This window comes from Mirounga leonina, unplaced genomic scaffold, assembly GCF_011800145.1.
Source record: "Mirounga leonina isolate KUSES-001 unplaced genomic scaffold, KU_Mleo_1.0 Mir_171, whole genome shotgun sequence".
NCBI classification, from domain to species: Eukaryota; Metazoa; Chordata; class Mammalia; order Carnivora; family Phocidae; genus Mirounga; species Mirounga leonina.
Genome location: NW_023270436.1, coordinates 13,299,229 through 13,323,535, shown reverse-complemented (window position 1 = coordinate 13,323,535; position 24,307 = coordinate 13,299,229). Strand labels below are relative to the sequence as shown.

At 42.1% G+C, this 24,307-nt stretch overlaps 1 protein-coding gene and 1 pseudogene across 1 annotated transcript in view; one reads left to right on the top strand and one right to left on the bottom strand.

The window, feature by feature from the left end:
* The window catches only part of FBXW8 (F-box and WD repeat domain containing 8), a 120,357-nt gene that overhangs the window by 89,744 nt on the left and 6,306 nt on the right, over positions 1–24,307 (bottom strand). The window contains exon 2 of the mRNA XM_035017086.1: positions 14,981–15,085. Coding sequence (XP_034872977.1) covers positions 14,981–15,085 — 105 coding nt within the window. The remainder of the gene's footprint in view (positions 1–14,980; positions 15,086–24,307) is intronic.
* On the top strand, positions 22,846–23,240 carry LOC118018301 (annotated as a pseudogene).

Genomic DNA, 24,307 nt, shown 5'->3' with positions numbered 1-24,307 from the left:
GGCTGGCACATTCAAAGTGCTAAAGGAAGAGATCGCCAACCAGTAACTCTATACCTAGCAAAACTATCCTTCAAAAATAAGAAATTAAATTATTCCAAGATAAACAAATATAAGATAATTCATCACTAGTAGACTTGTCCTATAAGAAATACTAAAGGAAGTCCTTTAGGCTGAAATACAAGGACACTAGACAGTAACTCAATCCACATAAATAAAATAAATCAGTAAAGGTCATTACAAGGGTAAATGTAAGTGACAGCATAAATGTATGTTTGCTCACAACATTTTTCTTCTGATTAAAAAAACTGCCTAAAGTATAAAATTGAGTTGATAGGTTTATAACAATAGCCATAATTTATATGAAATAGTACAAAGAAAGGAGAGGGAAGTTCTAGTGCAGCAGTTTTGGTATACTATTAAAATTAGTTTGGCATTAATACAAACTAGATTAAGATGTCAGTTGTGATCCCTGTGCAATCATTAAGAACTTCAAAAAGTATACTAAAAGAAACAAAGGAATTAAAATAGTATGCTGGAAAAAGATCTATTTATTTATTTATTTTTATTTTTATTTTTTTTAAAGATTTTATTTATTTGACAGAGAGAGACACAGTGAGAGAGGTTCGGAACACAAGCAAGGGGAGTGGGAGAGGGAGAAGCAGGCTTCCCGCGGAGCAGGGAGCCCGATGTGGGACTCGATCCCAGGACCCTGGGATCATGACCTGAGCCGAAGGCAGACGCTTAACGGCTGAGCCACCCAGGCGCCCCTGGAAAAAGATCTATTTAAACACAAAAGGAGGCAGTAATAAAGAAAAAAGACCTAAGACAGAGAAAATAGCAAAATGGCAGATATAAATGCTTATCTAATTATATTAAATGTAAATGGACTAAGCACTCCAGTCAAAAGACAGAGATTGGCAGTATAAATTAACATGGTCTAAGGATAGGCTTTCTACAAGAGACATACTTTTTTTTTTTTTTTTTTTTTTTTTTTTAGGTAAACTCTAAACCCAACATGGGGCTCAAACTCATGACCCTGAGATCAAGAGTCACATGCTGACTGAGCCAGCCAGGTGCCCCGAGACATACACACTATTCTTAAAGGTTCATTTACTTTATTTTTCTTTAAGATTTTTTTTATTTATTTGAAAGAGAGAGCACAAGCAGGGGGAGGGGCACAGGGAGAAGCAGGGTCCCTGCTAAGCAGGGAGCCTGATGTGGGGCTCAATCCCAGGACCCTGGGATCATGACCTGAGCTGAAGGCAGACACTTAAGTGACTAAGCCACCAGGGGTGCCCCAAGGTTCATTTACTTTGAGTGAGAGTGAAAGAGCCTTGGGGGGTGGGGGGGCAGGCAGAGAGAGAGTTTTAAGCAGACTTCAGCACTGAGCCCAGAGCCCAGTGCTGAGCTCATTGTCACGACCCCAACCAAAACCAAGAGTCAGATCTGCTCAACCAAATGCACCACCCAGGTGCCCCGTGAGACATACATACTTTAGATTCACATGCACAAATAGATTAAAAGGATGGAAAAAAATATACCATGCAAACAATATCTGAAAGAGAGCTGGAGTGCATATACTAATATCACTTAAATTTTAGGAAAAAAAATGGTTACCAGAGACAAAGGATATTTTTATAATGAGGGCCAATCTATCACAAAGACCTAACAATTGTAAACATGTATACCTAAAAACAGAGGCCCCAAATACAAGAAGCAAAAAGTGATAAAACTGAAGGAAGAAATGGACAGTTCAACAATGCTGGGAGACTCCAATACCCAGTTTCAGTAATGGATAGAAAAGTAGAATATCAACAAAGAAATATAAGACTTGAACAACACTATACAACAACTAGACATAAGAGACATCCATAGAACATTTTACTCAGTAATTTGAGTATTCTCACGTGCAATGGAGGATTCTCCAGGATAGACCATATACTAGGCTATAAAAATCTAAGTTCAAAAGAACCAAAAAAATTATACAAAATATGTTCTCTGACCACAATGAAGTGAAATCAGAAATTGGTAACAAAGAAATTTGGGAAATTCACAAATGTGTGGAAATTAAATAACACACTAACAAATGTTAGCATGCTAAACCACCAATGGGTCAAAGAAGTTGAAGAAACTAGAAAACATTCTTCAAGGAGTGAAAATGAAAATGGAACATACAAAACCTATGAGGCCCAGTGAAAGCAGTACTTAGAGGGAAGTATACAGTTATAAACTCCTATATTTTAAAAAAATCTAAAATCCATAACCTATTCTTCCAACTTAAATTAGAAAAAGAAAACTAAACCCAAAGCAAGAAGAAAAATTACAACAGAAATGAGTGAAATAAAAAGAGAAAACGAAGCAAATAAAAGCTGGTTATTTAAAAAGATGACCAAAATCGACAAACCTTCAGCTAGATTGACCCAAGAGGAGGGTGCGAGTGGGGGAAAATACTCAAATTACTAAAATCAAGAAGGAGAGGGGCCATAATTATCAACCACAAAAATAAAAAGTGTTATAAAGGAATACTATGAACAATTATATGCCAACAACTTAGATAAACTAGATGAAATGGACAAATGCTTAGAAAAAGACACAAAGTACTGAAGTTAACTTATGAGGAAACAAAATCTAAATAACTCTATAATAAGAGGTTACATTAGTGATAACAAAACAAATCTTTGCACAAAGCCCAGACCTAGATGACATCACTGGTGAATTCTAAATGTTTAAAAAGAATTTTTAAAATGGTTAAAACTAAATTAAAAGACATTTTAAAAGAATTCTACCGTATGTTTAAGAAGATTAATGAATAACCAATCATTCACAAACTCTTCTAAAAAATAGAAGAGGGAACACATCCCAACTTATTCTATGAGACCGGTATTTCTGATACCCAAACCAGACAAAGACCTCACAAAAAAACTACAAACCAATATCCCTGATGAATATACACAAAACTGAATCCAGCAACGTACAAAAAGGGTTATACGTCATGACCACATGCAGTTTGTCTCAGGAATGCAGGGTCAGTTGAACATACAAACATCAAGGTGGTATCCTAGTACCAGGATGAAGCACAAAAACCACATGCAAAGCAGAAACCCAAACAATTTAAAATTAAAGTAAGGGAATTCTTTATATTCAAAATAAATCTATACTGTACTGAAGAGTTCAAAGTGGAGTGCCTTTATATAATGATGTCCCCAAGGAGACCTAAAGTGATAGGGATATATATATATATATTTGATCAAGTTTTTAGGAACATGCTTCAAGATCACCTACATTATCTAAGGAGCAGCATGATATAATAGAAAACCAGCTATAGGGGCACCTGGGTGGCTCAGTTGGTTAAACCTCTGCCTTCAGCTCAGGTCATGATCCCAGGGCCCTAGGATTGAGCCCCATGTTGGGCTCCCTGCTCAGCGGGGATTTACTCTTGCTCTCTCTCACTCGCTTGTGCACCCTCTAATAAAATCTTAAAAAAATAAAAATAAAAACACACAATAAAACAACAGTTACACTTGTGAAACAAAAACAAAAACCTTGGATTCTATTGTCTGGTCTTTCAACTAGTTAGCTGCGGTATTATGACAAAATCACTAAACTTCTCTGTACCTCTTTCCTCCTCACTGGTGGAGGAATCAGACATCCTGAAATGTCCCTCAAGACACCAAATTCTAGGACTTTGGGGATGTCGTTTTCTCACCCTTAAAAAGTGAATCATCGAAATGGATAAAGAAGATGTGGTCCATATATACAATGGAATATTACTCAGCCATCAGAAAGGATGAATACCCAACTTTTACATCAACATGGATGGGACTGGAGGAGATTATGCTAAGTGAAATAAGTCAAGCAGAGAAAGTCAATTATCATATGGTTTCACTTACTTGTGGAACATAAGGAATAGCATGGAGGACATTAGGAGAAGGGAGGGAAAAATGGGCGGGGGGCAATTGGAGGGAGAGATGAACCATGAGAGACTATGGATTCTGAGAAACAAACAGGGTTTTAGAGGGGAGGGGGGAGGGGGGATTGGTTAGCCCGGTGATGGGTATTAAGGAGGGCACGTACTGCATGGAGCACTGGGTGTTATACGAAAACAATGGATCGTGGATTACCACATCAAAAACCAATGATGTATTGTATGGTGACTAACATAATAAAATTAAAAAAAAAAAAGTGAATCATTGGGGCGCCTGGGTGGTTCAGTCGTTAAGCATCTGCCTTTGGCTCAGATCATGATCCTGGGGTCCTGGGATCAAGCCCCATATCGGGCTCCCTGCTCTGCGGGAAGCCTGCTTCTCCCTCTCCCACTCCCCCTGCTTGTGTTCCCTCTCTCGCTGTGTCTCTGTCAAATAAATAAATAAAATCTTAAAAAAACAAACAAACAAAGAAAAACTGAAGTAGTAAGAGGGGTCTTGGAGATCAACCAGGAGTAGCTCCTCACCACAGGAGGGCTCCTTCTAGCAGCCCTGGTTGGTGAGAGGCTTCTGCAGAGACCGGACCTTCCAAATCAGTCTGATCTACTACAAAGCCGTCTGGCTGTTAGAAAGGGATTCCACCCATGGCCCTAATTTTGCCTATCTGAAGAAATCTCTTCCTTCTTCCACCTGACAGCTTCTCAAGAGGCCAAAGACACCATCCTAATTCTCCTTAGTCAATTCATGGGCCTAAATATCACCCATTTCCCTCAACCAACTGTCGTAGGACTAGACTAGTTCCCATACCCCTTATCTCTGAACCTAATAGTTGTGCATATACAGCATACCTCTTCAAATGTGATACTCAGGACAAAACACCACCCCAAATGTGGGCTCTCAAGTGCCATGAACAGAAGAATTTTATCAGACACTAATCTGCTGCTTCATTTGTTGTAAAGATTCCATCATGGCTACTAAACTAATAGTCCACCAAAGTTTTTGGAGTCTGTTTATTAAACGTTTAAGTCGAACAAAAAGAAATATTACAAACATGCATGGACTTGTCACCCCATTCAATAAGATATTACTAGTAAGTCTGAACTCCTGTGCATCTGTGTCTGTACCCTCTCCCCTGCCGCAAGGGTAACCTGAATTTGGTCTCCACCATTCTTCAGAGTTGTTTTAAGAGGGGGGAGGGGAGGAGAGAGAGAGAGGAAAGGATGGGCAGAGAGAGAATCTTAAGCAGGTTCCATGCTGGGCATGGAGCCCCACACAGGGCTTGATCTCAAAACTGTGAGATCAGAACCTGAGCCAAAAAAGTGACTGAGCTACCCAGGTGCCCCCATTCTTTAGAGTTTTTTAAAACACAAACTGCAATTAAATAAAAAAGTCCCCACTTCTTACTTTCACTGTTAGTTTTTTTTTTTATCTGATTTTAAGTCCCATTTTAAACCCCAGCTCACTGCACCCACCCCCACATCATTTTAGATCTTTGAACCCCAATTCTGTCATCTGTTGCATTAGCTACTTTTCCCATACAGAAGTCATCTGCAAAATACGGTCTGTGGGCCTTTGCGTCTTAATTAAAAAAAAAAAAAAAGTTAACCCGGATGGGGCTGAGGACAGAGCCCATGGCAAACCACTAGAGTCCTCCCCGCACCACCACCCCCATTCAGCGGACATGGATCCATTAAGCAGTCCACCCTAGGCATGGCCACAGCATCAGTTACAAATCCACTTAACCACACTGTTATCCCACACTTCTCCATCTTAGCCATAAGGGCGTCAGGGAAACAAACCCTCATCTGATCACAAGTGGTCAGGCAATAAAGAATGGGATAACGACTCAGTAACACTGGAGCTCCGGTTTTGACTAGACAGAACACCACAGTTTTATTTTTGGCATGTTTGGGCCACAGCTGAGCCTGCCCGGGACATGACTGGTGTCTGTCCATCTGTCCGTGCCAGCTGAGAACTAGGCAATCATGAAGAGCAGACAGGGACAGACCAACATCAGCTGTGATGGAGCCAGGCCACAACTCAAATAGTTCCAGGGTAGAGTACCTCCCTACCAAACCTCTGGAATTCAGGATTAAAGGAGAAGTGAAGGGCTAACATACAGAGACCCTAATGGGGTCTCAAGGGCAGAAAGTGCTCACTAAACCCAGGGCAGCTCACTCTGATCTTGGGATACCATAAGCCTTTTTGGTAAGAATTATGAAATGTAAAATTCTGTAAAAACTATGAAATGTAACTGGATGAAAGACTCAGAGTAGCTAAGAGATCATATAATGGGTAGGCATTATTACATAGACCGGCACTTCCCAAAGCATGCTCAGAACAGCAGCTCCTCAGGGGGTTAGTAAGTTATCTTAAAAAAAGGATTGCATGGTCAAATGAGTTTGGGGAACACTAGTTTAAACAAAACCAAGCAGGGTTATTTGCTTAAGAACTTCTGAGAGCTTTTTATAGACGGACATGTGTTGTAGATCTCTCAGAAGGACAGGAGATGCTCCATTCCCCAAACTTATTTGGCTCCTGAACGCTTCTTGCGAGGACCGTCTCAAAAGCCTAGTACTCTGCAGAAGACACTTGAGAGAACATCAATATGGCCTACTGGTGAACTGATGAAGGTATGTGTTGGACACGAAGACCAGAAATTCTCATCTACCTGCCAGATACCTTGTGCATGACACCTCTCCCTCAGGGTGGGGAAGCTACAGGTTGGATCCCAAGCCCCACCCCAAGTACAGGGCAATAGCTTTAATTTGGGAGTCCAAAAATTAGCTACAAGGCTGCTTTTTAGTAGATGGAGCCATTCAATCATCAGCAGCATTTTAAGAAAATCCAAATCCAAGGCTCAGTGACTACAAACTAGAAAATCCCAATTAAACATTCTGGATGAGTTTTCATGAGATCTACTAAACCATACAGTTCTCAGCCACTTTAAAACAGAGGCACTTTTCAGTGAGACTTTCAAGGAGTCCCAAATATATCAGACCTTGAGAACACTGGAAGCAGAAAACAGAATTTTCTATCAGCTTCAAAGAAAATGCCAAGTCACTTTAAATAACATGATCTGAAACTTGTATAACAGGGTTATGGGATGAAAAATGGAGAACAAAAAGTTGATGTTTCGGTGCATCATTCCCACTGCTAACCCCTAGATCACTGGGCTTATTCTGTGGAAAGTAATATTCAGGATAAAGTTAAAACCCTGGATAACAAACAATCTCTTTGAGGAATTTATGAAAGCTAGAGGTGAGAATTACTTCCAAAAAGGAATCAGGACTGTACCTACAATTAGGTATTAAACGCAGAAATGTGCCAACAATTTCTTTGGCAAACTGTAAAGGGAGGGTGCCTTTTCTCTCCCCTTCTTTTTAAAGGGGCACAAAAGTGACAGGCTCTAAGAATGTCTTTTAATCTTGGAAAAAAAAAGAAACCAAAACAAACAAGACCTAGATAAACTTTCACAATTTTAAAGAGTCTCACCAAAAGGAAAGCTAAGAGTTTTGATTTCTTACATTATATTAAATCTAGCGAATTTACAAGCCTGCATTTTCCAAAGGTCTAATGGTCTTTAATACACTAGGATTGGAATGGCCCTGCCCAGTAAAAGCCCCACTGAGCGAGCCTCAGCTGTGAGAATTTGCTAATAAAAGTGTCTCCAGCATTTTGCTTTATAGCACCACTGTGAATTGCAGCATTAAAAAAAAAAAAAAAAAAAAGCTCTTGGCTCAAAAACTAGCTTTATTAACTCTGCCTGGATTAGGGTTACCAGTGAGGCCCACAACAGGGGGAAACACATCATTGTTCTAGTAACATGTTCACAAATCAAGTCTATTTGGAGAGGACATACCATGTACAGACAGTTCCACATACACTCCTTATCTCAATTTCCTTATTGCCTTTCTCCCCATTCACTCATGAACCTGCTCACTTTCGCCCCTCACTGTGCCATGGATTCTGGTCAAGGTCACCAGTGAACTCCAAGTTGCTAAACCCAACGGTCATTTCTCAGTCCTATTTGACTAACGATGACACTTAATACCTCTGATCATTTTCTCCTCCTTGAAAAGGTTATCCCTTGGTTCCAGGTTTCTTCCCACATCACAGGGAACACCTTCTCCAACTCTTCATCTTGGCACATGGCAGGGCTCAATCCCTAAATCCCCTTCCATCTACTCTCACTTCCCTAATGACCTCATCCAGTTCCCTGGCTTTAAATACCAATGATGTGGGTGGGGCACCTGGGTGGCTCAATCAGTTAAGAAGTGTCCAGTTCTTGGCTCTTGATTTCAGCTCAGGTCATGATCTCAGCGTCGTGAGATCAAGCCCCACATCAGGATCCGTGCTCAGTGAGGAGTCTACTTGAGATTCTCTCTCTCCCCCCCTCTCCTCCTCCTCCTGCTCTCGTCAGAAAGAAGTCTTTTAAAAATACGTACATACCAACGATGTGCTGCCAGCTCCCAAATTCATATCTCTAGCCTCACGTCCCACTACTGATCTTCCCCCCAAACTTTCTCATCTCACAGTCTTCCCCTTGTCAGTAACAACAATCTCATCCGCCCAGTTGTCCAGGCCAAATACCCTGGAGTCCCTGTTGACTCCCCTCGCTCTCCCTACACCTAGCCCATCAGCAGTCCTGACTCTACCCACTTCTACTGGTTCAACGCACTTCAAGCCACCATCTTCTCTTGTCTGGGTTAGTTCAGTAGCTTTTTCACTGGTCTCCCTGCTGCATCCTTGTCCCCCCGCTTCGCTCTAGTCTCCACATAGCAGCCAAAATGATCCCTCTAAGTCAGACCTTGTCACTTCTCTACTCAAAACACTTGAATGGCTTCTTCTTTATTCTTCTCAGAATAAAAGTTCAAGTTCTTTTAATGGATTTAAGTGCCTTTTCACATTTTAACTATTTCTTCTTCCTTTTATCCCCATCTTCTCATTATACCCTCACCCGTATTGGTTTCCTATTGATGCTCTAACAAATTAGCACAAACTTAGTCACTAAGAACAGTATAAATGTATTCTCTTATGGTTCTGGAGACCACAAGTCTAAAAATCAAAGTATAGGTGGCAGGGCTACATTCCTTCTGGAGGCTTCAGGGAAAAAATCTGTTTTCTTCTCTTTTCCAGCTTCTGGAGGCCGGCTTACATTCCTCGGCTTTGTGGCCACTTCCTCCATTTTCAAAGCCAGCAACACAGCACTTACCTTTGACCTCCAGCCTCCCTCTCATAAGGAGCTTTGTAATTACACTGAGCCCACCTGGATCACCCAAGATAACCACTCCACCTCAAAATCCTTAACTTCCTCACATCTGCAAAGGCCCATTACCGTAAGAGGTAACATATTCACAGGTTCTGAGGACCAAGACGTGGACATCTTGGGGAAGGGGCATTATTCCATCTACCATATCCTAGGCACTCTGACCTCCCTGCTATTCCTCAAGCATAACAGGTGTGCTCCACCTCTAGGCCTCTCTGCCAGAGACCTGCACAGCTTCATTCTTCCCTCCTTCAGGTCTTTGCCCAAAGGTCACCCTCTCTGTGAGGTCTTCCCTGGCCATATTACCTCTGTGGGCTTGTATTTTCTCCATAGCACTTTCTACCATCTGGAACACAGTATACTTAACTGGGTGTTTTGTGCATAGAAAGTAAGCTCTGAGCGGTGAGGTTTTTTTTTGTTTTTTTTTTTATGTTCTGTTCTCTGCTGCACTGTCCAGAGTATTACATGACACATAGTAGGCCCTGTGAATAACTGAATGAGATGAAGAAGTCCAACTTTTAAAAGTTCAACACTGAAAAAAACTGCATTGCTTTCATTTTCACTGGTCAGCTTCTTGCATGTACTGCCCTCAAGAGGCTCGGACTTTCTTATTAAATACTAGCTCTTGCTTTTTTTCTTCTTGTAAACTTTTTAATTATAGACAACCTCAAACACACAAAAAATGAAGTGAGCATTGTAAAGAACCTCAAGTCCCCAGGACTCAGTTCAAATAATTATCGACGCTCTGCCATTCTTCTTTCACCTAGCTCCCCATCTTTCCTCCCAGAGTGGCTGCTTTTCTGTCACCCCATTAAGTTTAAAAAGATTTATTTGAGAGAGCACATGAGCAAGTGCAAGAACATGAGCACATGCCCCTCCCACAGACAGAGGGAGAGAGAATCTCAAGCAGACTCCCCACCGAGTGCAGAGCCCAATGTGGGGCTCAATCTCATGATCCTGAGATCATGACCTGAGCCGAAACAAGAGTCGGATGCTTAACCGACTGTGCCACCCAGGCGTCACCCCTCACCTGTAACCGCCCCCCCCCCTTAAAGGAGGCAGCCACGACAACCTGGTGAATTAAAAGGAAACCCCTGAGGGTGCCTGAGTCCTGGGCAGGCATGTGTTTCCCTTGGAGACAGTCAGGTGACAAAGGCAAAAGTGAAGAACAAAAGGAACCCTGCCAATAGTTACAGGTTTTCAGAGTTAGGTCTGTTATAAGAAAGAAAGAAAACAAACAACAACAACAAAAAAACCCAAAAACAAAAAACAAATACCTAATAAATATTTCTAAATTTGGAAAAAAAAAAATCAATCCAGCAGCACTTGGCTGGAGATTCCCAACTCTAAAGACTTCATGAAAATCTTTAGCTAAATAAAACCTCAGATTTTAGTTGCTCCTATTTGGTTATCTGGGAAGATCATAAGATCACATTTTCCTTAAAACCTGAAATATCAGGGGCACCCAGCTGGCTCAGTGGGTAGAGCAAGCGACTCTTGATCTCAGGGTTGTGAGTTCGTACTCCATGCTGGATGTAGAGCCTACTTAAAAACTTGAAATATTGAGGTGCCTGGGTGGCTCAGTTGATTAAGCCTCTGATTCTTGACTTAAGATCGGGTCTTGAGTTCAGGGTCCTGAGTTCAAGCCTTGCACTGGGCTCTACATACATGGAGCCTACTTAAAAACAAAAAATATCATAATCTAATATAGCGGGCTTTAGTTCCAGATTTCAGTAACACCTACTTCTTGCCAATTTTATCATACATCTTAAGTTTTTAACCTCCATCCCTACCCCTTCTTTCTTTACTGCTTCCTTTATTCACATTTTTCTACTTCTTACTTGAAGAATGTGACATTGTTATCTATGCAGCTAGATTTCTAAAATTATACTTTAGGAAACACACATAAACTGTGATAAAAATGAAAATTAAAAAAAGACAAAATTATAGAGATGAAAACAGAATGGTGGTTGTGAGGGGCTAGGGATGGGGAGGGAGGTAGAGGTGGCCGGCCCATAAGAGGTAGCACAAAAGATCCTTGTGATGAATGTTGTGTACCTTAACTGTGTGGTCACACAAATCCACACCTGTGATAAAACTGCATAGAACTAAATACACTCACAAATAAGTACGTAAAACTGACGAAATCGGAGTTAAGCTCTATGGACTGTACTAATGTCAGTTTCTTGGCTTTGATATTACTCTGTAGGCAAGATATTGTCAATGAAGGAAACTGGGGGAAGAGAACACAGGGCCTCTCCAGACTATCTTTTGCAACTACCCATGAATTTGTAATTATTTCAAAAGTTTTAAAAATGAATGTTAGTAAATCCTAAAACCATTACTTCTCAGAATTACAATTCCTATTATAACAGCTTACTCTTCCCATTAAAAAAAAAATTGTAATTTTCAATTCAACAATTTGTAATTGTTATCCATTTTAGAACATTGTTTTTAGAGTGCCAGGAACCCTGTGGGCGCACACACAAAACCATAAAATTATATAATAGGAGCAAGATAAAGCTGTTCGATGAATCGCCCAACGCATAACTTTGCTTACTAAAAGCTACACTGTTTTCGAGACATTTCAGCATGAAACACTCCCACAGGGACACTAAATCCCGCAAGAGACAACTATTGATAGCAAGGAGCTAGAAAGGTCAGCATCAGAAGTACACAAGGATCACAAACAAATGTAGTGGGACTTTAGTCCTGAAAGCTTAAAACCTACAAAGCAGAAAATGAGGGGATGCAGAAGAGAGACAAAGTCAGAGCAAAATCACTTCTCCAGCATACTTTGTGGCACAATTAAATCTCAAGAAGTCCTTCCCAATCCGGGTTCCTTACTGTCAGTTACCAATTTGGCATAAAGATCTAAGGAAACAGGTTTTCTCCAAGGGCACACATATAGTTCATGGTGCCAATTCCTCTATAACTGGCCCAATTTCACTGAAATCCTAAGGCGGCTTGATTAAGAGAGGAGAGAGAGAGAGAGAGGGGGGGACAGACAGAGTGAGCCCCCTCTAAAATCACATCCAAAAGCAGCAGGACATTCCACTCAACAGAAGGACTTTTTCCCTGGTTTCAATAATAAAAACACCGCAAGAAACAAATGAAAATGCTACTTATGTTTATTACTTTGTGGGGTTTTTGTTTTTTTTGTTTTTTTTTTTAAGATTTTATTTATTTCAGAGAGAGAGAGAGAGAGATAGTGAGAGCAGGAACACAAGCCGGGGGAGAGGGAGAAGCAGGCTTCCCGCTGAACAGGGAGCCCGATGCAGGGCTCGGTCCCAGGATCCTGGGATCATGACCTGAGCCGAAGGCAGAAGCCTAACGACTGAGCCACCCAGGCGCCCCTGTGGTTGTATTTTAATGCTTGGAAAAAAAAAAACAAAAATAAAAAGCCAAAACAAAGCCAATTCTAATTATTACCGGCCATCCATTGTCATCCTCATGACATTATTAAATAAAATCCTGGCTTCATAGACCAGAGCCACCTTAGGGGTTCTGGTTAAGAATATTTTTTATGCGTGTATGTGTGCTCTAAAAATTAGGTGGAAATGAAAAACAAAACAAATAAATCCAACTGGCCAAAGAGGGAAGAATTCTGGTGGACAACTGGACCACTGTGTTGCAAATTAAACTGTTCACACCTGCAGAATCATCTCACCAGCATAACCAATCTATGCTGAAATGCAGCCCCCGTGTACCAAAAGGGGATCTCTTCTTCCACTAGATCCTATCTTTCACTGATAAACTCTTTGGATGAGAAAACCAGCAGCAGATGTGAAAGCCACATGGCCCTCTACAAAGCAGGAGAGCAAAAAGCAGTGTTAAAAGAAAGGATTCCTTAAACAGCAGCTCCCTATCAAGAATGAAGATTTTATCATCTAATGCTGACTTTGTGGAAAGCAGCTAGCTATGAGACCCTGTTCCAAGACTTCGGCTAACAGCATCAGGCTGAAATCCAGGAGCTGGACTCATTTAGCTACACCCTTGTTTTCGACTCTTGGGAACAGGGCCAAAGTGTAAAGTTAGAATAGAACAAATCCAATTTCCAACGGAAAGACGACGACAATATAGGTACTCTTGCTTAATGCAACTGATAGGCTCTGAGCACGGTTTACATTTCAGTACATTTTTATTTAGTGAATTTTAGCCCTGGAATAATTTTTTCCATCATTTCCTAAAGATTCCAGACTCTGCATCAAAAAATATCTGCCAACACCCCCACTTAATATTGTGGCAATCAAGAATACTGAAAACTTTTTCAAATTCATATCTAGGTAGAAAATTTTGATTAAGCAAACTGCTTCATATAGTGTAAAACCAGCAACTTTTTAAATTGTCCTGTATTTTGGGGCGCCTGGGTGGCTCAGATGGTTAAGCGTCTGCCTTCGGCTCAGGTCATGATCCCAGGGTCCTGGGATCGAGTCCCGCATCGGGCTCCCTGCTCCTTGGGAGCCTGCTTCTCTCTCTCTGTCTCTCATGAATAAATAAAATCTTAAAAAAAAAAAGAAAGAAAGAAAATTGTCCTGTATTTTGTGTGACTTCATTGAACTACCAGAGGTAGCAAGCTCTAGAGTCTAAATTTGGCTACAGTTTGCACCTCTCAAACTGCCTTAATGTTTTTAACTTCACATTTTAAAAAAATTTTTATTTTTAAAAATTTTTTATTAAGTTTACTTTTTTAGTAATCTCTACACCCAACCTGGGGCTCAAACTCGCAACCCCAAGATCAAGAGTTGCATGCTCCTCTGACTGAGCTAGCCAGGCACCCCCGGAATTTTAGTATACAGTTCTGGTACCACTCTATTTTACCTATCCCTTTCCTTTAAGGGTGTAGACACATGTGTAAAATGCAGTCTAGAATCCAGGGATAGGAAATGGTAGCCACTAGACAAATTAAGTCTTGGAGTTGGAGACAATGAATACTCTAGGGTCTTCTGGGGAATACAGTTGTCCACGAAAGCCAAATGGTCAGCAATCATACATTCAACTTACGAGAAATTATACACTTCATCCATTACACTCTTCACCAAAAAGAAGTGAACAAGAGACCTAATTTAATTTGCCTCTCAAAGTGCGGTCAAAGCCACAAGGGTATTACCTGGTTAGAAATGCAGAATATCAGGCCCTACCCCAGACCTCCTGAGTCCAAATTTGCATTTTATCAAGATCTCCTGTGATTCATGTACACAGTCAAGTGTGGCCTGGACAGTAAGTGCCACCATGCCGCCCCATGGGCATATGCCTCAGAACAAGCAGGAGATGGGGGACACAGATCTGCACTTCCCTCAGGGGGTCTCTGTTCTCACAGGTCTCACACCTCACGGAGTGGAATTCTAGTGTTTAAAGGGTCATTTGGACGATATGCCTAATACATGATGTCACTGTTTTGTCCCCCGGCTGACCTTCAGCTCTCCACCTAACAATTGGCTTGATTTAACCAAGGGCTGGCATTTTTGCATTAATGGTGAGAACATTAACAGCTCAGGCTAGCTCTATAAAGGCCAGCAGAGTTGTCAGCCACAGGTCGACCATAACTCAGACTGCAGGAAGAACAGAGCTCTTGAACAGATGGCCACAAAAAGATAAACACCAAGCAGTGATAAGGAACCCAATCCTTCCAGTTCAAGGTTGCGTTCCCTCAAGGAAAGTTGCTATCCACTTCATTAATTCTTTAAAGGTTGCAATTCTGATAAGTAAATCTCTGTTACCCAAGAGCTGCCTAGGCTTGCATTACAAGCAGAAGGAAATCTTGAACGTTAGTTTAATAATCGCTTACCTGTGCGCACCTTCCTAGTTCTTTCCTGTCCAGATACTGAAATATATTGATTGCCAGTTCATAAGGCAGTTGAATATCAAAGAAGGGCACATCATCCATTTCATTCTGAAGAGAAAAAGGAAAGGGAAATAAGTTCACAATTCAGAGGTATGAAAACGCTCTTTTATACAGCAAGAGATATTCTTCGGTGGGAAGGACAGAGGTGCTGTTGTCCCTGGGGGAGGAACACATTCTCACTACCCCATGGGGCAGCCACCAGACCTGAGAGCCACTGAATTCTCACTGCCACAAGCCCACCCTCCTCACATTCACTCAGAAAATCCACAAGACCACTTCCCATAAGGCTTCAAAAGGAGAAGCAAGGGTGCCAACTCACAATCTGGGGTATGCCACAGGAATCAGTGCAAAGGTTGTAGAAAGTCTCGTGGCCTCTAAGGAAAGTTGAGTGGTGGGCAGCCAAGAAAGGGAGCCTTGAAATCAGAGGGGCCACTGGTCCCCCCAGGACAACTCCTACTATACCCGACTTGGGAGGGCAGTGAGCCCCCACAGCCAGAGAAAATGCTGGCCTAGGTCACTAAAGTGGTTTCATCAGGAAAAGAACAGGGCTATGAAGATGAACAAGAAGTAAACAAACGAAATGCTGCTCTTAAAGGAGGTGAGCACCACCTCCCCTTGGCCACTGGAGAAACACACGGTTTCCTAATGCACTCAGGGGCCTACACTGGTTAACCTGAGTGAGCCAGTGCAAACAAAGCTGTTCTTCTTCGGTGTCATTTATTAATGTGGAGAAATTAGAGCTCGCCTGCCTTCGGATAAGCAATTAGGGATGAGGTAACGGGCTTTATTTGAGAGATAAGGCTGTCATGACGATCCTGGTTGCACAAAGAAATAGGAGTGTGAAGCAGAAAGAAAGCCAAGTGTGTATACGTGCCCCTCTGCCTGTTCCCAAATCCACCTGCTAAAGCTCCCTTTTGCATGTATTTCTGCAAAGCTAGGGAAAGCGGGCTGTTTGTCTCAATGGAACTTCCTTAAATAAAATTCATTTTTAATAAGCTTTGGCTGACATCAGTGACTTACAGGTTGCAAGCAAATTATTAAGTCACCACTCAAATACAATAGTCCTATACCACAAGGCTGCAGTCTGAAAATTGAAAATAGACTCAGCATTTTTAAGGGAGTGTGAGCACTGATTTAGCCCCTACCAAGTTCCAGGGTAAAGAATTTTGTGAAATCATGTTTCCATTCATCTAGGAGTCTCAGAGCTAAATGATAATGCAAGGCATAAGAAGGAAATGTATTCAACTTCACGAAAACAGTGCAAGGCTAAGTATGAGAGCCAAAAAGGATCTCTGGAGGGAAAAAGAGCAAGAGTTGACAGTTCTCTGTGGGCAAAGACAGTACAGAATGTTAAATCGGCAAAGAAATGTTGGCCATACGGGGGGCGGGGAGAGAAAAAACAAAAAAAAAATCTGCAAGTGTAATCAGAAGGCAAAGGGGTCCCTGCCCAAAAAAATAATGGAAAATAATGGAAAGTCTTAGTCTAATGGCTGGGTCCCCTCTTACAATTAATTGGCTTCACTCATGGAGGAAAAGAGGCAGCACTTTCTCACTTGGCCCAGATATAACCTGAGACGACTCAACACAACCGAGGCGGGGGAGAGGGGTGTCACCCACCACCAGCTGAGGAAAGCCACACACAAAACCAGACTATCGTTTGTGACCCGTGGACTTCCTTCTGCTTTCTCTTTTGGATTGACTATGGTGAGGTGAAGCAGCCTACTTTACCTGCTTGGTAGAGAAATAAGAGAATAACGTTCCTTATCCTCATACAAGTAGAATGAAAGCAAAGAAAAGCCTGCACTCATGCAAAGTGAACGCAGATCCAGCTTTTACACTGTTAGAGACACCAGGCACTGCTTTCTTCAATCAGCCCCCAGCTGATTAGAACTATCACCTGGTTTCTGGACAGGACACTATTGTAACGAAACAGGAGATAGCACCTTTATTTTTAGTCATTCTGGTGTAGAAAAGTCACACTTGCGGTGGCAGGAGCCTTCCCTCTTTTGCCCATTCAGATGGCCGATTCTCTATTCTCATCCTGGAGCATAGTGCCTCTCTACCCCAGTACCTCTACCCCGGCAGAACCACAACCCTGCCACTGGCCTTTTTGATCCCAACCCCCCCAACCTCTGGGATGGAGGTTCAGAACAAAGATTCAAATGGATAATCCTGGTTCTGCCACTTGACTCGCCATGTGACCAGGCTAAATACCTCCAGGTCTCAGCTTCCTCATCTGTAAAAGAGAGAGCGTACCTACTCATAGGGTAGTTACAAGAATAAAATGAAATAATACACGGAAAGGGCATGGGGCAAGTACCAGGGCAAAGCACACAGTAACAGATTGATACAGCTATATTCGTTCCTGGAGTGGCACTTTGGCTCCCTTTTTTTCCCCCCTTCAATAAGCATTTGTGGATTAGATCCACATTCCAGGGGACTCCTCTACCAGCTTGTTTACACAGAAAGTTTTGTCTCCCCCTGTCCTACCACAAGCAGAGGATTGCTGGCGACAGCAGGGAGGAGATGCAAAGTCACTAAGGAGTCTGAACAATGGGAGTGTCCACACCATAGGTCTTTTTCGAGAGAACTTTTCAAAGAGAATCAGCAATTTTAAGACGCTATACCATGGTAACAACTAGAGAAGGATTTGCTCTAGTGTACAGTGGAGGAAAAGGAGGCAGCCACCAGGGTGCAAATGACCAGTCAGGGGTGTTATGGCCCCCACACCAACAAAGGATCTGAAATGCCATACTGGTCACGCTGTTCGTGTACCAGTTGTGATGGGTCTTGAGAATTTTTAAGTTCTGGGGGACAACAACTGTTTCAAAGCACTGAATTATGTAAACACCAACATTACAAAGCCAAGCTTTATTTATTTGACAGTGAGAGAGGAAACACAAGCAGGGGGAGTGGGAGAGGGAGAAGCAGGCTTCCCACCGAGCAGGGAGCCTGATGCGGGGCTTGATCCCAGGACCCTGGGATCATGACCTGAGCCAAAGGCAGATGCTTAAGGACTGAGCCACCCAGGTGCCCCAAAGCCAAACTTTTAAATCATTATGCCCTTAGAATTACAAATCAAGTTCCAGACTCCCTGTTGCTACCAGTGGTTGGGGGATGGCAGGGAAAAAAAGAAACCAATGTGATAAAGGAAGGTCCACATCTCTGTAGACCCACAAGGTCAGGAAACCAAAGGCTAAAGTTTCATGTTGCACACTTGGAATCTCTTTGGCAAGACATCTGATCACTGGTTCTTATAGTAGATGCTGCAGTGGCTCACTCAGATTCCCCCTTTTGGATCCACGACACTCATCATCCCAAATGCTCAGATGCTGCCTACTCTTGGCTCACTGGCTCAGCTGTCAAGCACTTCCTAGGCACTACCCTTGGTCAAACAAGCTGCCTCGTCCAAGGTTACATCCCCTACTGGAGGGCAGCCTGCATCCAGTGACTAGTCAATACCTAGGTATAAAGGCTTGTCCCCCTTGCCTCAATTCAGGGCTTCTCAGGAAGGCCAACCTGCTAAACCACCTGCAGGCAAAGCTCCATCCCAGTGTCCGTTTCATGAAAAATCCAACCTGATTTCCCGAAGTAGATGTGATGCAGGACAGGTCTATATCCAACACATTCCCAAAGGCTCTGATGCACAACTCTGGAGACAGGAGTCTAGCTAACCTCCTTCCCTTTCCTCCACTCAAGGAGGTAGAATGACGTTGGAGTAACATTATTAAACCAAGAGACAGAACAAACTAGATTCAAAGTTAAATAAGTCACTCATAAACTTCACTTTGTTATTAGTAACAGATCACCTGGGAAACACCTTATAAAAGATTGAGAGTTAGGAGCACGTTTGGCCCTGTGGTTGAAAATGTCATTCTTCTACAGATACCCAGGATTTGGCAGGGATGTAGAGCCACACGCTGGACAGAAGTGCTAGCCCAATAAGCACGCACACGCTCATAGTGGGGCTGGAGCACTCCCACTGGGCCCTGCCCACAGCTCGTAAATAGAAGTAAACAGTACCACCTGCTGCAAGTATGCAGAGAAGTACCTTATCCTCTAAAGGGGGCTATCAGACTTCCACCTAGGCCGTTCAGAAGCACACGGCCATCTGAAAAGTTCTAGGCCACATGAACCAATTCTGATTTATATGGTTTTAAAAACATGGAGGCAGACAAGGAGACATTTCAGAAACAAAGAAATTCCAAGAATGAAGGAAAGAGGTTGAAGACACTGGAAATATTAACATAGAGAAACCTGGTCACACTAAAAACATCAATAGGACCACAATGTTTAGTCCATTATTTTTATAGCCCAAGCAATGTGAGACTGGCCAATAATGCTACAGAAACCCAAGACATTAAAGTATTAACCTGGCTTCAAATGTGAGGAAAAACGCCATTTTTGATTAAATACAACCTGGCTTTTAATTTTTCAATGGCTCAAATATTGATTCTTTGCCACTATGGTGACTCTTGTCCTGTGTTATACATCAAGACTATCTGTGGAGTTTAAAAAAAATGCCCCCAGTTGTGTTACCCCAAATTTCCAGGGGTAGGGCTCAAACATCTCTTCCTCAGGGATCCTCAGGCACACTAGAAATCAAGAACCACAACCCTAAATTAGGTGGATCAAAAAAAACACCACACAAACCCACAAAGAGGTCATGTTACTTTGTTAATTCAAAGTCAGCTAGATTTTATACACTAGATTTTCCCAAAGTCTGCTGGACTTACTCCAAAAATGCTAAAAGAAAGTGCAAATAGATCCATCCCCAGGGAGGCTGATTTGTACTCCTATGTGCTAATGTAAGACTAATTCTGTAAATGGATTGGTTTTGTGCCTTACTGTTAGAAATTTAATCTGTCTTCTCTTGTTTAGTAGAAGAAGGGATAATTACTAAGAGCCAAATCAGTGAAAAGTAAAGAAATGGCCTCAAGGTTTGTTCCCGATGTACATCTCCAGGACAAACGGAACATGAAAGCTCTCTAGGTGGTGTTTTAAGAAACCAAAAAAGGCACCTCGAACATACAATAGACATGCAATAGTATTTATGCTAAATCTGTGGCTGAAAGGAGACTGTTTTCTAAAGAAATTACTGTAAAAGTGGAGTAGAGCAGACCCACGCAATCTCAATCAGAAAGAATGAATTCGTTTCACCTGGGTCTTAAGAAAAAAACTGGTTGATGGGGGGTCTGAAACACTCAAGATTAAATAGGCATTCATTCACAATCCCAAATTTATCTCAAAATATGTATTTTTAAAAAGATGACAGGGCGCCTGGGTGGCTCAGTTGGTTAAGTGACTGCCTTCAGCTCAGGTCATGATCCCAGGGTCCTGGGATCGAGTCCCGCATCAGGCTCCCTGCTCTGCGGGGAGCCTGCTTCTCCCTCTCCCACTCCCCCTGCTTGTGTTCCCTCTCTCGCTGTGTCTCTGTCAAATAAATAAAATCTTTAAAAATAAAATAAAAAAAATAAAAAGATGACAGAACACCAAAACGTTTAACAGCATAGCCTCTGACCAATGGCATTACAAGATTTTTCTTTCTTCTGAATTCCCTAAGTATTTTTTACAGTAAGTAGGTGATATTTTCAGACATAGAAAAGCAAAACTTTTTTTAAAGATTTATTTGAGAGAGAGAATGAGAGAGAGCATGAGAGGGGGGAGGGTCAGAGGGAAAAGCAGGCTCCCCGCTGAGCAGGGAGCCTGATGTGGGACTCGAACCCAGGACTCCAGGATCATGACCTGAGCCGAAGGCAATTGCTTAACCAACTGAGCCACCCAGGCGCCCCCAAAGCAAAACATTTTTGAAATAAGGTGTTTTGGGGCACCTGGGTGGCTCAACTGGTTAAGCGTCTGCCTTCGGCTCAGGTCGTGATCTCAGGGTCCTGGGATTGAGCCCCGCATGGGGTTCCCTGCTCAGTGGGGAGTCTGCTTCTCCCTCTCTCCCTGTATCTCCCCAACTTGTGCGCTCGCTCTCTGAAAAAAAATCTTAAAAAGATAGAAGGTGTTTTATGTTCAAAACACTATCTGAAATCAGGGCCATTCCAGATGCCAGGGGGAGAAGAGGTGCTGTTGGCAAATGTGTAAGAAATAATGTCTACACTCAGAGCTAAAATCTTTTCTAGAGAGCAGTCATCATCACATACAACAGTATAAAGATGGGAGACTACAAAATGCAACATACAGAGTCCCCCAAGGTATTCCAAAGTTCATTAGTAAATCAGCTATTTAGAACTTGGAAATCATTTCTGCAGAGAAGCAACGTTATGAAGAGTGGTTAATGGTTAAGCTCCAAAACAGTCCACAAAAAGCCAAGTTATCTCTTCATTTAACCTAATCCTCGTGCCTTGTGATGAGAAAAAGCAAAAAGTGTTACGTTTCTGTTGATTGCATGCATGGCTGATACACTACACAATCTAACCAGCACAGTGCCTTGCACACAGCAGACGCACAATAAATGTCTAACGGTTTTTTTTTTTTTAAGATTTTATTTGTCAGAGAGAGAACAAGCACAAGCAGGGAGAGCGAAGGCAGAAGCAGGCTTCGCTTGGAGGGAGCAGGGAGCCCAATGCGGGACTCGATCCCAGGACCCTGGGATCATGACCTGAGCCAAAGGCAGGCGCTTAACCCACTAAGCCACCCAGGCATTCCTTTTTGGTTTTTAAAACAAGCTTTCCAATTTCAAGAACCATTCTCACTCACCACCTACTGGTGGGATTGCACTGGGCACTTTGGCAAGGAATGGAAGCAGAAAAATGCCCATCTAAAGGACTGGGAGCGAGTGCTGGGGGTGGCAGCAAAAGAAGTTGGTGTGAAGCAGAAGAGGCTGGCCCTCCGCCTTCAAAGTCCCTTTTAGTTTAAACTGGGATCAGAGCTTAAGGACCCAGAAAGGAGATAAGTCAGGTCAAGGGGGCACTCCCAAGTCAGAAGCCTGGACCAGTATGGGTATGGATTTATTTGTGGAAAGAGTTTCATGTCAAGGGTCCTAAACACTTCAAGCACATTCCTACCATCAGGATCAACCATATAATTTGTGGACCCCCATGTAAAACAAAACAGGGGCCCTTGTTTAAAAAGGATTAAAAATGTTAAATCACATAGGGTCACACAGGCCCACAAGGCCAGGGGGCCCAGGCCAGCACAGAACCTGCACATTTGCCATTCTCTGCCTAGAACCCTCTCCCCCAGGTCTCTGCATGCTTGCTCCCTCATCTCCTTCCATGAAGGCCTTCTTGCATAGCACTATTTAAAATTATAGCCTCTCCCCCAACACATACACACTCTATCCCTTCCACCTGCTGTATTTTTCTCCAGATCATCACCTGACAATTATTTGTTCACATTCGACCTCTCTCCAGAATATAAGTTCCTTAAGGGCACAGATCTTTTCGGTCTTGTTCACTGCCGTATCCTCAGTGCCTGGAACAGTGCCTACTACTAAGAAGCCATTTAATCAGTATTTGTGGAATCAGCGAAGACCAAGCTGCTTCAACCAGCGGAACCTTTCAACGAAGAGATGGTGGCCTAAGTTACAAGTGTTCTGGTACACAGAGAGCATTTCGAAATGTGCCTAAGTAGAGACCTGCTAATTCATCACAGGCAAAAAATGAATCGCCCTCATAGTAAGATGTTCCATTGAGGGAAAGGGAGAAGGAAGAGAACTCTGAGCTCGAGACAGATTTCAAGTTGAGCATTAAAGAGAAAGCAGAGGACTCACGACGGACTCTTACAGCTTCTAGACTGCAGCCCGGGAGGACGATTCTTCAGTCCAGTCTGCACCTACCAGGTCTATCCCAAGTGAGAGAATGGCTGAGCTTAATCAGAAGTCTATCTTGGATATGATTAAGGAGTTCAGGAGGAATTGGCACTCTCTTTGTAACTCTGAGAGAACTACTGTATGTGGTGCAGACTCCATGCTCCTGGCATTGCAGCTTTCCATGGCAGAGAACAACAAACAGCACAGTGGAGAATTTAGTTTCCCTCAGCGATGTCTTATTGACCTGGAAATACTTCCTACATGAGAAGTTGAACTTACCAGTTGAAAATATGGAAGTGATTGACCATTAGGAGGATTTACGATGATTTCTTAAAGAATAGTAATAGGTTAGATCTGATTGATGTTTATAAAAAATGTGTTTTGATTTCTAGTTGTGAAAATAATGCCAACATATCCCCTGTATTTTTAAAAATTCTATCTTAAATGAAAATTGGTTAGATTTTTAAACTATGGTATCAGCATTTATAGTAACTTGATAATGTTTTGCTTTTCAGATGTTAGAAATGGAAAATTTATCTACCTGAAAGTTAGTTATTACTGGAAAGAAATATTTCAGTGGTAAATTTTGCTGGAATTCTGTTATTTGGTTGAAATATAAGAACAGCTTCTTACTAGATCAAAAAATTTTAACAAAGAGATCAGTCCCAAATGCTTGATTTCTTTTTGAATTTGTGCCAAGGATTGCTTTTTATTTTACTTTCTTGTTTTAATGTGCATCTGTTCATTTGGCATATGTTGTATAAATGATTGTTAGGACTCTTTCTATGGATTAATATTTTACTGATGGGGTATCATTTTGTGACGATAGTATGATGCAATAAACATGAGGTAATATACTGTTAAAAAAAAAAAAAAGCAGAGGACAGCAAAGAGGAAGGGAAATTGGCCCAGCTAAGCCAGTTCATGAGTTCACATTTTATTGTTTGCCGTGATTCATATCAGAAAGTTCCCTCACTTGTTTCTAACTTAAAAACTGAAGAAAGCTATGCCATCAAATTGACCTTGTTGACAGCACAAATGTAGGTTCTGACAAATACTGACCTAGTGGACAATGCATATTAGTCAGCACTAATAAAACTTTATCAGGCCTGAAAACCCAAATCCTAACTGGAAGGATGTTTGAAAGTTCCCAAAGGTTCTAACCACCATGGAGCAGCTTTATAACACTGCTGTTGGGAGCAGTACTTCTGCCTATCTCAACTCCACAAATGTTGATGGGGCCCCTACCGCAAAAGACAGGAGACCCTGCCTTCCAGGGACTCCCAAGCCCAGGTGTAGGGCAGCAAGGGGTTAATCAATGATAAGTCTTAGCAAAGAGGAAATCAGTATAGTGAACTCTCCCCAATACTAATAAGAATAGGACCAGTTTTAATTTATTGGCTGCTTATTTTATGCCAGGCTTTGTGCTAGGAACATTCCATGCTTTATTTCTCGGTCTCTTCACAAGACAGGCATCAGCATCATCCTCATCTGATAAGTAAGGCAGGATA